The sequence below is a fragment of the Coenobita brevimanus genome, chromosome 100, assembly GCF_032717465.1.
Source record: "Coenobita brevimanus isolate Jiangsu-jjx chromosome 100, ASM3271746v2, whole genome shotgun sequence".
In the NCBI taxonomy this organism is placed as follows: domain Eukaryota; kingdom Metazoa; phylum Arthropoda; class Malacostraca; order Decapoda; family Coenobitidae; genus Coenobita; species Coenobita brevimanus.
Window position 1 is genome coordinate 37839877 of NC_137053.1, and position 15592 is coordinate 37855468.

The 15592-nt window shown below is 43.0% G+C and overlaps 1 protein-coding gene across 1 annotated transcript in view; it reads right to left on the reverse strand.

Annotated features, from left to right (window-relative positions):
• Positions 1-15592, reverse strand: part of nonC (serine/threonine-protein kinase Smg1) — a 1312439-nt gene that overhangs the window by 343606 nt on the left and 953241 nt on the right. The window contains exon 41 of the mRNA XM_080284159.1: positions 4139-4292. Coding sequence (XP_080140285.1) covers positions 4139-4292 — 154 coding nt within the window. The remainder of the gene's footprint in view (positions 1-4138; positions 4293-15592) is intronic.

Consider the following 15592-nt stretch of genomic DNA (forward strand, 5'->3'; position numbering starts at 1 on the left):
GAGAGATATGGCGGTAGTGTATGTTCCCCCAAAGACGAGAGCATGGAAGGATGATGAATACCATGAGATGTTGTCAGATATGGCTAGCTATTTACAAAAAATAATTGAGAAAAGCAATAATATATTTTTGGTGGGTGACTTTAACTGTACAGAGGTGAACTGGGAGGAATGGTATTCGGGAGGCAGCGAGGATTCGTGGGGCACTATGTTATTAAATATAATAATGAATAATGTGATGACGCAATGGGTCAAAGAAGAGACACGGTTTCGAGGTGAGGACACACCAGCAAGGTTAGATTTACTGTTTACCAAAGAATCCGATGTAACAGAATCATTGAAATATCTCTGTCCTTTAGGAAAAAGTGATCATGTGGTAACTGAGTTCCAGATGTTAATAGGGAACGTCGAACCAAGAGACGAGCTTCATAGACAGGGAAGATACAACTTTGGGAAAGCAAATTTTACAGGATTGAGAAACTTTTTTGAAAATGCGGATTGGAGAAAATTCAGAGAAACAAGAGAGATACAGAGGATGTGGGATATCTTTCTAGACCTCTATAATTTGGGAGTGCAAAAATTTGTACCAAGAGTAGGAGGCAAAGAAAACAGGAAAAAGGAGTGGTTTAATAGAAGGCGTATGATAGCAAAAAAAGAGAGAGATAAAGTGTGGAACAATTGGAGAAAGAGAGGTAACAACAGAACAAAGGAAGAATATAAAAGAACAAGAAATGAATGTACAAGAATACGTAGAGAAGAAGAAAGGAATTTTGAAAAAGCTATAATTGACAAATGCAAGGATGAACCCAAACTGTTTTATAGATTTGTTAATGGCAAACTGAAACAAAAGGAAGGAATCACCAAACTGAAAGTAGAAGGAGAGGTCTATAGGGATGCGGCAATGCAAGCAGAAATAATGAGCAAACGTTTCCAGTCAGTTTTCACCAAAGAAAAGGAGCTTGTGGAAGGGGAGGGAGTGATTAGAAATGTTCCGGTGATAAAAGATATAAAAGTGGAGGTACAGGAAGTGTATAAATTACTGGAAACTCAAGATGTAAGGAAAGCCCCAGGACCTGATGGAATTTCTAACTGGGTAATGAAGGAATGCAAAGAACAACTGGTGGATAAAATTCACAGTTTAATTGTATGCTCACTGGAAGAGGGGAAAGTGCCACAAGAATGGAAGAGGGCAAATGTGGTACCAATTTACAAGGGAGGAAACAGGGAAGAACCCCTGAAATATAGACCAGTGTCTCTAACCAGCATGGTCGCAAAATTGTGTGAGCGAATCCTGAAAGACAGATGGATAAAATATCTGGAAGAGATGAATATTTTGGCTGAATGTCAGTTTGGATTCAGAAGTGGAAGGTCATGTGTTTCTAACTTGTTGAGCTTTTACTCAAGAGCGATTGACGTGGTACAGGAGAGAGATGGTTGGGCGGATTTTGTGTACTTAGACTTAGAGAAGGCCTTTGACAAGGTACCTCATAAGAGACTAATGTGGAAACTAGAATACAGTATATAGGAGGACTGAAGGGGAAACTTTTGGAATGGATGAGAGACTTTTTGAGAGACAGACAAATGAGGACAGTAATAAATGACAGGATGTCTGGATGGAGGGAAGTAACAAGTGGAGTCCCTCAAGGCTCGGTGTTGGCGCCAATAATGTTCCTGATTTACGTAAATGATATGGTAGATGGAGTGAATAGTTATGCAAGTCTGTTTGCTGATGATGTAAAGATCTTGAGGAAGGTAGAGGTTGAGGAGGATTGTAGAATACTGCAGGAGGATTTGGATAGGATACACGATTGGAGCTGGACATGGGAAATGAAATTTAATGTAAAGAAATGTAAAATATTGGAAATGGGTAAAAGTACCAGGAGGCCATCACTGAATTATTTGTTGGGTAATGAATTAATCACAAAAAGGAGAGAAGAGAAAGATTTGGGAGTGCTGGTCCACGATAGTTTGTCATCACAAAAGCACATTAACAAGATAGTTGGAGAGACTTATAAACTCTTGACTTACATAAGAGTAGCATTTCATTATGTGGATGAGGAGATGATGAAAAATTTGATAGTGGCCATGATCCGCCCCAGATTAGAATATGCAGCGGTAGTGTGGTCCCCACACAAAAAGAGAGATATAAACAAGATTGAGAGAATACAAAAAACAGCAACCAAGATGGTCCCCAGTCTGGCAGACCTGTCATACAGAGAAAGGCTGGAAAAGCTGGATTTGCTTTCCTTAGAGGAAAGGAGAAAAAGGGGAGACATGATTGCAGTGTTCAGGGCCATGGTGGGAGTAGATAAAATTGACAAAGAAGATCTGTTCGTATGGGATAAGAGAGCAACAAGAGGACATGGAATGAAATTGAAAAAGTCAAGCTGCTTGAAGAATATCAAGAAATATAGCTTTCCTTACAGAAGTATAGACTTATGGAATAGCCTGGACAAAGAGATCGTCCACTCAAAAAACTTAAACAAGTTTAAAGCTAATTTGACTTATTGAGAAACAGCGACAGAAACCCACAAGCATAGTACATTCCGTGTATATCACAATTAGGTATATTAGGTAAATACTTAAATATTTGGAACGACTTAGACAAAGAGGTGGTGCATGAGAAAAACATTCATGTGTGTAAAGGTAGACTTGATAAATGTGGATATGGAGACAGGACAACACGAGCATTGCTCAATTCCTGTATACTACAAATAGGTAAATACACACACACACACACACACACACACACACACACACACACACACAAAAGTTTCCAAACTGGTCTCTATACAGCTTTTCAGCCCTCTCAACTATCCTTCTTGAATTGCCAACTCTTTCTCTTCAAAACCCTTAAACTTTTTTTCCCTTGTCATTAGAGGTTTCCTCTTGAAACACCACCAACTACCTTCCTCAAAAAATAATTTCTTTTTATCATTAGGTACACTGTGAAGGAGGCAGGAACATCTAATTACGACCTGAAGAAAATAGTGAGGAAGCCATCCTTGTCCTGATGGTCAACAAGGACGATACTGTCTCTCACCAAGAGATAGGAGAGAGTGGAGGAGCACACACCCAAAGAGTGGGCATTATCCAGGTCCGTGACGTGGAGTCAGAAAAAGTGAAAGGGGGAGCAAAACACTGACCAGGCCGAGCACTGTGCCGATGCAACAATCCACTCACATTCACCTTCCCTGCCCTAGCTGGAATTCAAACCTGGGTCCATTAGGACTGCAGGCCACCTCTTTACCAATTCAGCCACTGCCTCCCCCGAGATCATTCATCCTCTGACTCAACAGCAGCCCACAATCTCTACTGCACTTTACTTTCCAACTGGAAATATGACAGACCCTTTCATTCTTGAATGCACTGAGGGTCTTCAATAGTACAAACAATCTAAATAAGGAGCCTTACCCCAACACTGTGGTCAGGCAGCCCCACTTTTAGTTTCTATATCAGAATTTGTTGCAAGAGTTCTAGAAGTACCAGAATGTACTCCAGGCTGTCAGGTCATTTACTGACAAGATCAACATGGAGTATCTATAACTACAAAATGCATACTCCAAACTAACACTACAAATTACTGCAGCCCTTCCACTTTTGCCCTCTGTCCCCCTCCCTGATGGTCAGTGACAATTTAAACATCACTGAACTGGTCTAGGTGTATGAAATCATGTGTCATTTTAAACTAGTGCATGAGGCTCTTGGTAAACAATCTATAGAATGAACACTACCAGGAGTGTTTTTTTCACCCAAGGACAGGCCCAATCAGACAAAACTTTAAAAACTTGATGCCCTTCATCAATACCAAACATGTGGTAGACTACAGCAAACAGATCATAGCACCGAGGCAACTATGAAAAAAAAAAATCACATTTCCATGCAAAATATTTTAACTGTAGACAAGCTGTAATGTACTCTATCCTCAGTTCGCAGAGTTTGTGATGATTGCACCCATCACTGTATAAAATACCTGGGTGATGTGAGATTGCTGATAACTTTTCTTTCACCAGAATATGGTACATTGGACAAGCATTCTACAAAAACAGTAACTAAAAAAAAAAAAAAAAAAAAAAAAAATCACACCTGTGTTCTCACCACCATGCAAACATGAAATGCAATATAAGCGGCAAAATCTTACCTCCCCTGATGTCAGATTAACAAGCACATTATCCAGGTGTCTGTCTCCAAGACCAATGATGTATCCAATCATGGACATAACAGCAGTTGAGATGGAATAAGTCTGTGTTAGGTGCCACCAGTCACCAGCACTCACACTGCACATCCACAGCTCCCTGAAAAAGTGAATTAAATTTATAATGCTAAGCTTTAAATAATAATCATTATCATCATCATCATCATCATCATAGTGGTAGGTGGTGGTGACCATCATCCACTCACTTGATGTAGTGCTGCCTACTTCTTCCTTAGCCTTTATTATTCTTTTTCTGTGCCTGCCCTCCTCTCTTCCTATTTCTCACATCTTTCCTGTCACTCCTTATTGCTTTGCTTTCCGTTACAGGTGGCTTTACATTGAGTGACATGCCAAATGGTTTCCTGTAAGCCAAGAAACCATTTACAACGCTGGGTGGTAACCATATGACCAAACCATACGTGCTCCCTACGTGTCAAGTGGGTTGGTGGAGGGTTAGTGCCCCTCCCTGTAAAACAAATAACTCAGAGTCAAATGGCCACCCCGTACGGGATTATGGCGTCTGGCAATAGAGAGATAGATAGATAGATCATCATCATCATCATCATCATCAAGCATCATCAATCATAATCATCATCAATCATCATCATCAATAATAATCACCAGACATACAGAAATGACAATGATTAGGTGGATGTGCAGTGCGTCCCTGCGTGCAAGGCCTTGGGGGCTGGGTTTATGATGGAAGAGTTGAGAGGTAGGATGGGACTGGAGTGTATTAGTGTTGTGATGAAGAGAGGTAGATTGAGATGGTTTGGGCATGTGGAGAGGATGGGGGATAATAACTGGGTGCAGAAGGCAAGAAGTGTTAATACTGGGTGTGGGGTTGTGAGGGGCAGACCGAGAAAGATGTGGGACGAGGTCATTAAGTGTGACCTCAGGATTAAGGGATTGAACAGGGAGACTGCAATAGATCGTGCAGCATGGGGAGCCGCCATTAGGTGACCAAGGCCAATGCATGCAAGCATGTTGGAGCCTTCAAAAACAAAAATGAAAATGAATCATCATCATCATCAATCATCCAAGATCAGCATCATTACCATCATCAATCATCATCAGCAGCAGCCATGGAGATCATCATTATCATCATCATTATCAATCATGCAGATCATCATCTTCATCATCAATCATGCAGATTATCATCATCATCCATCAGATCATTCATCATCATCATCAACACCAGTTAACACCATCATCAATCAATCATTACCAATTAACATCATCAATCATGCAAAACATCATCATCATCAATCATGTGGATCCTCTCATCATCATCAATCATTCCTCATCATCATCATCATCAATAATTAATCAAATCATCCAGCATTATCATTATCATCAACAATAATTAATCAAATCATCCAGCATTATCATCATCAACAATCATCAATTAAATCATCATCAATCACCATCATCATCATTCATCAATTAAATTATCATCAACCACCATCATTATCACCTCTGTCATCATCATCATCAGCAGCAGCAGCCGTAGCAGTTGCAGTCGTAAATAATTGCACAGGCACACCCCGATTTACGATACCCCTAGATGCAATACCCTGGAATAGTGATGGGGGTAGAAATACCACCCTAACCCACCTATCGTAGGCCTACCCCCAGTTGTGCGATGGGGTTTGATTTTTCTTCATCAATTTTGATTATATTTTGGACTTAAATTTTGTGTTTAGGTTGATTTATAAACTCTTTTTAGACTTAGATTATTGTGCTTTAATCACAGGTGGCATGAACTCTGTCATTTGGGGTACTGATTCTCGCTCATCAGACGAGGTACAAAATAGTGTGGACAACTAGGCAACTCAACAAAGACTATTTCGTGTTTGACCACTGAACGGTCATGTAACCTATCATGGAATACATAATAATTTTAAATACATATTAACCTGAGACGTCCCGTAAACGTATGGGTACGTTGCAACATTTTGCATTTGCCAGTCCCGACGACGTAATGGTATGTTGTGCAATTGCAAGGGCCCTAATTTGCACAATTTTCAATTTTTGCGCGTAATTTTTCGTACGTATACACGGGACACCTTCCTCTATTCCTCTACAAGATGCCAAGCAGGGACAATGCCTTACACCGCACAACCTCCCCCCCCCCATTGTCTCAGCAATTCACCTGTTACCAGTAACCTGGCCAAGAAAGACATTCAGGGCCAGAGTGATTCCCCAATCGATGACAATGTGGAGGACAAAGTTTACATAGCATTAGAGGAAGAAACAGTCAGAAATGATGATCAGGTAATGTGGCAAAAGAAGGTCAGGAATGGTGATGAGTTAGTGAGTGAAACAATGCTTAATGCCTATATTACTGTTTGAAACCAATATACTCTCGTACTACATATAAATTCGTATCAAATAAATAAATAAATACTGTTTATGAGTGGTGTGGAATTGTTATTCTCCCACAGAACTCGTTTTCTTTGGAGCCAGCCTGATAGAAAACCCTGTAAGGTAAGGAGGTACTCCTACCTGTATCGAGTATTTTAAACCTCAGGTGAGTGATTTCTCTGAGAATTTTCGATGTTTCTCACCAAAAGCGGAGGTTTTAGCTAAAAAAAAAAAAAAAAAAAAAATCCAAAAATGGTCGGGACTGGGGGATGTCAGAGGTGCAAAAGTGCTCGGGACGTGACGGGTTAATAATTATGAAAGCCTTACTGAGTAAACACTTCATGTATTGATGAATACTGTTACATCAATAAATCATCTGTTTATGTTAGGGGTCTCCAAGGAAAAAACTTTGAAAATACAATGGAATTTCTACATAAATGTTTGAAAATAAGAGAGAAGAAAATAAAGGAGCTCAGCAACCAGAACAGTAACAAAAACAACATAAAGAGGGGCCGTTGAAAAGGCTATCCCGATCACATCATCGATTAAGAAATCATGTGTTTACATTCAGGCTGTTCAAGTGAAAACACTAGGAAAATACAAAGGAAACTCTTAAGTAAATATAGTAATATAAGAGAGAAGAAAATAAAGTAGCTCAGCAACCAGAGGAGTAACTAAAATAACATAAATATGGGCCTTTGAAAAGGCTATCCCAACTGCATCATCAATCGATAAATCATGTGTTTACATTCGGGCTGTTCAGGGGAAAAAGCTTTGAAAATACAAAGGAATTTATTAAAAAATGTTGGAAAATGTGAGAGAAGAAAATAAAGGAGCTCAGTAACCAGAACAGTAACTAAAATGACATAATGAGGGGCCATTGAAAAGGCTACCCCGATTGCATCATCAATCGCATTCCCTGTAAAGAGAATTCCCTGTCAAAACATCAACGATTCTCCGTCAGAACGATCTGCATCTTGGACAATTCTGCATCATGTATGTATTATCTCTGTGCATAACAAATGTTTATTTAATTGTTCAGGAACCATCTGTTGGTGGGATTGTATACAATGCTGCTGTTTCTTCTCTACGGAGTTTGAATACGAGTCAGAGATCGCTTTCTCTAGTGACCTTGACTGAGTACAAGTGAGACAGGCAATGGTCTTGGATTCACTTCTTTTACAGCTGTTAGGCCACTAAGATTTGCTCAAAACTTCTTTTTGGACTCATTTGGGTAGGTTTAGGACTTGGTTGTGGAGGAAACCCATGGCTCAAAAATGCATCCCTATACTTTACACATTAATTCGACCCCAGGATACAATACCTCACCTAGCGACGGGTTTTTACTTAACCCCTACACCGCGGGCATGTTTACCAATGTTTTGCGTGTCCCGCGGGGTTATTCGGGCTCCGACAAACTCTCAAAAAATATTTGCCAAAAATCAGTTATTAGTCCTAGAATATTAAAATTACATATGCTTATGGTACATACCTTCAGCTTTCTCCTGGAATGTTTGTTGAGCCTTCGTCGGTTACCGCAGGACTTGTGGAGACCTCTGAAGTTGGGTAACGAAGTCTCCACTTTACACTTCCCGACAACCCGTAATATGATTACCACAGCCAGATATTAACACTATAAACACTACTCTATGATTTTCAAGTAGTTTGGGATCCATACTCCAAAAAAAAACCCACAGTGAAAGCAATGAAAATTACGAGCGCGTCTGACCGTCGCACTTGAGCTAGTTCACTCTTGGTACTCTGTCATTTATTATTCATAAAACCCCTCACACTTTATATTTCTATTACTATATCACACTTATATATATCTGGAGTTTTTCTCCATAAGTTTCCTTCAGTAGTATTAGTTTATTGTCACTGAAGTCATTCAATTTTTCATTCAGTAAAATACGTAGAGAGCCACGGATTCACTTTCACTGTTATAACATAAAGTATTTGTATTCATATTCTTATATTACTAATTACTTACATTACTATTTACATTTTCTATTGTATTTTCAATATTTACCCTTCTATTTCACTTACACTATGTCAGTCACTATCACTTTCAGTAAGATAAAACTATAATACACTGTTCAATCATATGTAATGAACATCCATTGCTTTCACTTGCTATTTAAACATTATTTACACATTATTTCCACATTACTCTCCTTTCCCACTTGCACTGTTAGAACTGCTTCTGGCTGTGGTAATCAAAGAAGCAGGTAACACAGAGGGGAACCTGGCACTCAGCGCACTGCCAAGAGGTGCATTTGTGCTCAGGTGTGCGGCGGGTGGTATGTGCACACACCTGACACCTGCGGATCGCAGCCTTCCTTTTACCTGTGGCAGGCATTAGCTCCAGTCTGTGCCGATCCATATACACCCTCTGCTCAAGTCAGTCGGGAAGTGTTACTGGATGGCACCTTGGAGTTGCTGCTGTCACCCTACCATATCTTTCCGGCAGCTGCTGGACACAAGTCCTGGCGAACAACCTCAGGGAGAAGGACTTGGGTGGCTTGACCTTCATCTTGTACAGGATGAAGACGTTCAGCATCGTCATATCTATGAGATGCAGAAAAACTTTCCTGTACCACCTAGTATTCTTCCTGAGGCAGTCGATCTCACCAATCAACATGTCGGACTTGTCCACCAGCTGCATGTTGATATTGTAGTCCAACACAGCATCAGGTTTCATCACAGGTTCGCCTGTCCTACAGTTGACCTTCCCACTGTATGTCATTTCCCCCTTATGTACGGTGGTGAGCATGTGCATGACCCTCTTGTCATGCCACTGTTTTGCCAGCATCTTCTCAGACTTGCGTAAGTGCACGTCTCCTCGCTGCGAGGTTCCTGCCTCTGTGAATTTAGGGAAGTGGGCACGATTACTTTTGACAGTGCCGCAGGAGCCAATGCCACACTCTGAAAGGTATTTGGCAAGTTTCGGTGCTGTATAATAGTTGTCTGTATACAGCACATGATTCCCACCAAAATACTTTTCAAGGAGCACTTAAGCAACGTTGGGTCTGGTTAGTACTTGGATGGGTGACCGCCTGGGAACATCAGATGCTGTTGGCATCCCTACGTGTCAAGTGGGGTTGGTGGAGGATTAGTGCCCCTCCCTGTAAAACAATTAACTCTAAGCCCTTGGCCACCCCATGTGGGATACATGGCATCTGGCAATGAATGAATGAATGAAACTTTCACTACACAGCCTGAGAAGCCAAGGGGGTGTGTTTTATCCAGATCGACAGTGCTGGCTGAATAAATGGCGAAGTCAAGGATGTACCCCGTCTTACAATCGCACAGTACAAAGAACTTAATTCCAAAGCGATGGCGTTTGCTTGGAATGTACTGTACAAACCGAAGACGTCCTCTGAACAAAACCAAGGATTCGTCAATGACAACCTTCTGGAAGGGGTGGAAGAATGACATAAACTTATCCTTCATTCTGCTCAGAATCTCCCGGATCTTCCAGAGTGGGTCGGTTTGGGAAGGTACATCGTTGTCGGCAAAGTGCAGGTTTCCCATGATGTTCCGGAAGCGATCTCTGGCCATGTACTTATTGAAGGTGGGTGAGGGTAGTAAGGGGTCCATGGACCAGAATTCTTCCAACTCATGCTTCTTGGAGTGTGGCATGAGAAGCATGAGGGCAAAGAACACATACAGCTCCTGCACTCACAGCATGGACCACTGTTGCATCTTGGCTGCACCTGTACCACTTGCAGCACGTTGTGATTCATACCTGCTGGTCTCATCACATATGTGCTGCATGACTTCGTCATCTAGGAAGGCCAAAAGGTAGTCCACACACTCAGCATTATCGTCAATAGTGAAGGCAGGTTGTACTCCTGAGGAGCTCTCATCAAAAACTAAATGTTCTGGCACAAAATCGGACCCTTCCATCCACGCGAAGGCATCCAGGATTCCCTCTCGTGGCGGTGTAGGGTGGGTGGTGGTGGTGGGTGGCTGTGAGGCAGATTTACCCAATTCAAGGTCACACGCACTGACCCTGGGTTGCCGTACAGCACTAGCAGCCCTTACTCTACTACCAACTCTACTTTTACTAGTCCGGGATTTACCTCTTCCTCTACAGCCTGCCTTCACTGTTGATGCTGGTGGTGACTCCAACGACAAAGACTCCGGAGATAACTCAGCAGACGAAGAGGAAGAAATGAGTGAAGTGGGGCTTGGGGAACGGGGAGGTGAATCAACTCGGGACTCATGGCAGGCTGGGTCACGCGGGGCCATTGTTCTGGGGCTAACACGCCGCCTTTTCACTCCCTTCCCAAATTCCTTCCCTTGCTGCACTAACGGCTCCTTTCCCTTGGAGCTAGGGATAACTTCCGACACTGAAGCACTCGTACTAGCACTTTCTGGCACGATTACCTCACCCAGCTCATCACACGATTCACCCGAATCGTCAAAATCACTATCCATCATCACCATGGACAATTCTGCTAGTTCACGTGCCACTGCAGAGTCACTAAGTCCTTTCCTGCTTCCCTCATGACTTTTTATGGGTGTAGAGGTCACGGGGCCCTTTGCAATGGGTGCAGAAGCAGCAGAAATGGCGGAGCGCGAGTGAGACATGGTTTGACCACAGCGGAGGACAAGGAACTAAATGCCGCAGCTTATCTGAGAAGGCAAGGGTTGACAATGACACTGAGGCTGACAGCTGCTAACTTACATGCTAATAAATTATTGGTAGAAAATCTTGGCAATACATAAAGAAATAGGTAGTTCCAGGTGAATGTAAATGTCACTTAGGCTTCTCCCTTCCTTTCTGATATATATTTTTATTACAGACATAGATTACAAGGCATAATTCAAAGGGGAAATTACCGTGGTAATGTAGCGAATGAATGCAAGTGAGGTGTTGTCAGGTGATAATTAGCCAATTCCTGGTGTATAACACTATCACTTACCTTATTTTTTTTTGGTATATATTATTTTGTATAAGTATAGGGCATAGGGCTTATTTCAATGGATGAAATCTGTGGAAAAATCCGGGGAAGATCTGCTTAGCGCAGCGTGGCCTGGGAGGTGAGAGGACAGGGTAATGGAGGGCAGGTAGGGAGGGGAGTCAGGAAGGGGGGAAAATCGCTAAAATGTCAACAATGGATGGGAGTACAGATGAGATTTGGAGTGCTGACTAGTGTTGGACATTGGCAGTACGATAGATGATACAAGCCACCACTTGAAACCCCGGGATAATTCAAAATAACATAGAATCACAAAAGTGACGCCCCGCAGTATGATCCATTGTGCCCGAGCGTCACGAAAGTGACGCCCCGTGGTTAAGGGGTTAACCAATTGCATCATTAAACCACGGTATGCCTGTAATAATAAGCTACTTATCTACCTATTGCCAAATGAGCAGATTGTAGCACCAGTCAAGCAGGGCAAACTCCCAAGGTGGATGGAAAGCTGATGACAGGGAGAGCTGGAGCTCCCGTTTCATCAGCCCTCGGGAATAGTTCCTGACCATCCCCCTTTGCTGAACTTTTTCAGTGTCTCAGTAACACAGAGAGTAGGCCAGCATGCTCTCCAATACAAGTTCCTCTAACATTCAACATCAGTCTACATGCACAGTACACACTACACTTCCTTTTCCAAAATTCAAAAACATATCATGGCTTCAAGACACAGTCTCGAAGTCCCCGGGGGGGGGGGGGGGGAGAGGGAGAGAGGGAGAGAGAGAGAGAGACCATAAATGCCCCCACCTTCAGCCCCTCTCCCGGTGATGACTCGAACCGCCTGGAACCACTGTCTGACTCACTTCTTCATTTCTGCAACATTCGTGGCCTTTTCTCTAATTTTTGTTCTGTTGAGCACCTCCTCTAAACCTCACCTTCTTTTCCTAACTAAGACTCAGCCTCTGAAGCAACTGAGAGCAAACCCTTTTCTGTATCCTACTTTATACTCATTTCAAAGGCAAAGGTGGCTGTTGTGTATATATAGGCAACGACTTATCATATTTTCGTGTTTCAGAACTCTATCTATCTATCTATCTATATATCTATAGCCCGACGCCCTAATCCCGCAAAGGGTGGCCGCAGACAAAATGCCTCCAAGTCACTCTGTCACCCACTATTTGACTCCCCTCCCCCCAACTCACCCCCCCCTCCCTCATATACCTCTCAACTCCATCCCTCCACCTCATCCTCGGTCTACCCCTCCCTCTCCCTCCCTCCACCTCACCTACATACACCCTCTTAGTCAGTCTTTCATTCTCCATTCTCTCCACATGTCCAAACCACCTCAGTGTATTTCTCCTAATCTTTTCAACCACATCCACATCTACCCCACAACGTTCCTTCACTTCTTCATTCGTCAACCTGTCCCTCTATACTCTGGCTTTCCTGCCATTCTCTGACTAAATATATCTGCACTATTTACTTATCTCCTAATTCTTCAACTATCTTACTTCTACGATGGAACACATTCTATCCACTCTTCTTTCTCTGATATCTCCATTCTAGGATATTTCAATATTCACCACCACCTTTGGCTCTCCTCTCCTTTCATTAATCGACCTGGTGAACAAGCATACACTCAACCCTCTGCTATCACGGGTTCTGCTATAGCGTATCTCGCTATCACGCCTATATAAAAAACCACCCAAATACCTATATCACGCACTAAATGCCTGCTATCGCGCACCAGAAATGTTCGAAAATTTCAGAAAGGCCGGGCTCTGGTGCTCCGCCCAGCCAGCATGATTCACGCCGTGATTGGTTGTGTGACGTCAGCGCCAGCCGAGCGCTGATTGGCAGCCCGACCGAGTCTCCCACCCGCCAAACCATTCAAGGATTTGCCCTCAGACCACGAGCAATGATAGCGAGAACAATAACCTTTTTTGTGATACAGCCATGGCCAACGTACCCCCTCACCGTCCCCCTACCATTGCCCAACGTAATGCTGCGGCACCTGGCAGGGAAATAAAGAAGAGGAAGAACCTAAGCTATGCAGATAAACTGGAAATAGTGAAACTTCTTGATAATGGTGGGACCAAGCAAAGTGTGGGGAAGAAATATAACATCAATGAATCAACTGTGAGGGGTATTTATAAGAATCGTGATCACATCATAAAACATATGAGTCTTGCACCATCACAAGCTGCTTCCCATGCCCTACGTAGCAGAAATAAGTTGCTCCTCGAGACCGAGCAATTGCTTGGGAGATATATGGATCGACAGGCAAGGAGAAATATTGCTGTGGACACACGTGAAATCATGAACACTGCCAAGGAAATTTATGTGAACCTCGCTAAGAAGTTAGACGAGAGACAACCTCCAGTTTTTATGGCTGCAAAAGGTTGGGTGGACAAGTTTATGGCAAGGCACAAAATTAAGAGTGTGATAATATCTGGTGAAGCAGCAAGTGCCGACAATGCAGCTGGACGTGAATACCCAGAAACTATTAAGAACTTAACTGAGGAGGGCCAGTATACACCAGAACAAATTTATAACATGGATGAAACCAATTTCTATTGGAAAACTTTGCCACGGAGGACGTTCATCACCACCAAGTCAGCGGAAGGAAAGCACTCAAGGAACGATTCACCTTGGTGCTGGCCATGAACGCCTCTGGGACGTGTCGCCTGAAGCCGACGGTTCTGCACAAAGCGAAAAGACCCAGGGCCTATAAAGGTTATAACATGAAGAAGCTCAACGTGACATTTATGACTTCAAAGAAGGGGTACATGTCTGCCAAACTGTCCCTGGATTGGCTGAAGGAGGCATTTATCCTGCAAGTTAAGGAGCATTGCAAGAAAAATAACATCAGGTTTAACATTCTGCTGGTGATGGGTAATGCCCCTGGACACTCACCCCTTCTGAGGACCGCACACCCCAATGTTAAAGTGGAATTCCTCCCACCCAATACCACCTCACTGATCCAGCCCCTTGACCAAGAAGTTATTTCAGTCCTGAAGGCTGCATACTCCAGGCGTCAGTTTAGAATGATAGGGAAGCAACTGAGGACTCACAGTTAATCCAGCAACTGGTCAACAACAGTGAGGATGAAATTGAGGATGATCAATTGCAAGGAGACACCGATGCTGAGCAGAGGGTTATAAACTATTGGAAGTGGTTCAGTGTCAAGCAGGCTGTTAATCTGATGGTTCAGTGTTGGGATAACGTAACCCGGGCAACAATTCGTCACGCTTGGCGGAATCTTTTGGAGAGTTTACCTGAGCACCGTCGCGGGTCTGCACCTGGTGAGCCTCAGTCGGTTCAGGCAGAGGTTGAGGCAGCAGCTGAGGAGGCCCGGCAGATTCCTGGAGCTGGTTTTGGGGATACAACTGACAAAGATATTCATGAAATGATACGACCAGCCCCAGTTTCTGCTGCTGATATCGTGGATGAGGAAATGACACGAGATGAGGACAGTGCAGGAGAGGAGGAGGAGGAGGAAGGTGGCAGTGATGTGCAGCGTATCGAGGGACTGTGCATAAACGATATAAAAAAGGTCATTGACTTGGGTGGCCAGCTACGACACCTGCTTGAACAAGATTTCACAAATAACAGTGAGGCAAGGTGTTCCTTAATTACTCAGGCACTGGCAGGATACGAAGAGCAATACCATGCTCACATCAACTCTCTATACCAACGGCAAATAACCGACTTCCTACGCCCTCGGACACAGGCACAACCAGACCCACAACTAGGACCTTCAAACCAGGACCGTCAGCCAGCACTTGCCCTCCTGGACTTTGATGATGATGATGAAGAGGGGGAATTTCATGGGTTTGCTGAGAATTTCCTTGATGAGATAAACGTCGAAGAGGTGGTCAGTAGACTCCAACCGAGCCTTGTAACCCCTCTATCCCACCCAAGCCACTCAACATCCCCCAAAAGGTGAATAAATAGGGATATTAAGCTCTGTTTTTTATTAACCTTGGTTTGTTTCTAATTTGCATGCTCATTTTTAGACTATTATATGTTAATATGTGGTACAAAAAGGGCATCGTAGGGGTAAATATTGAGGTAATGGCACCAGTTAGAATTATTACCGTCAGTTCTT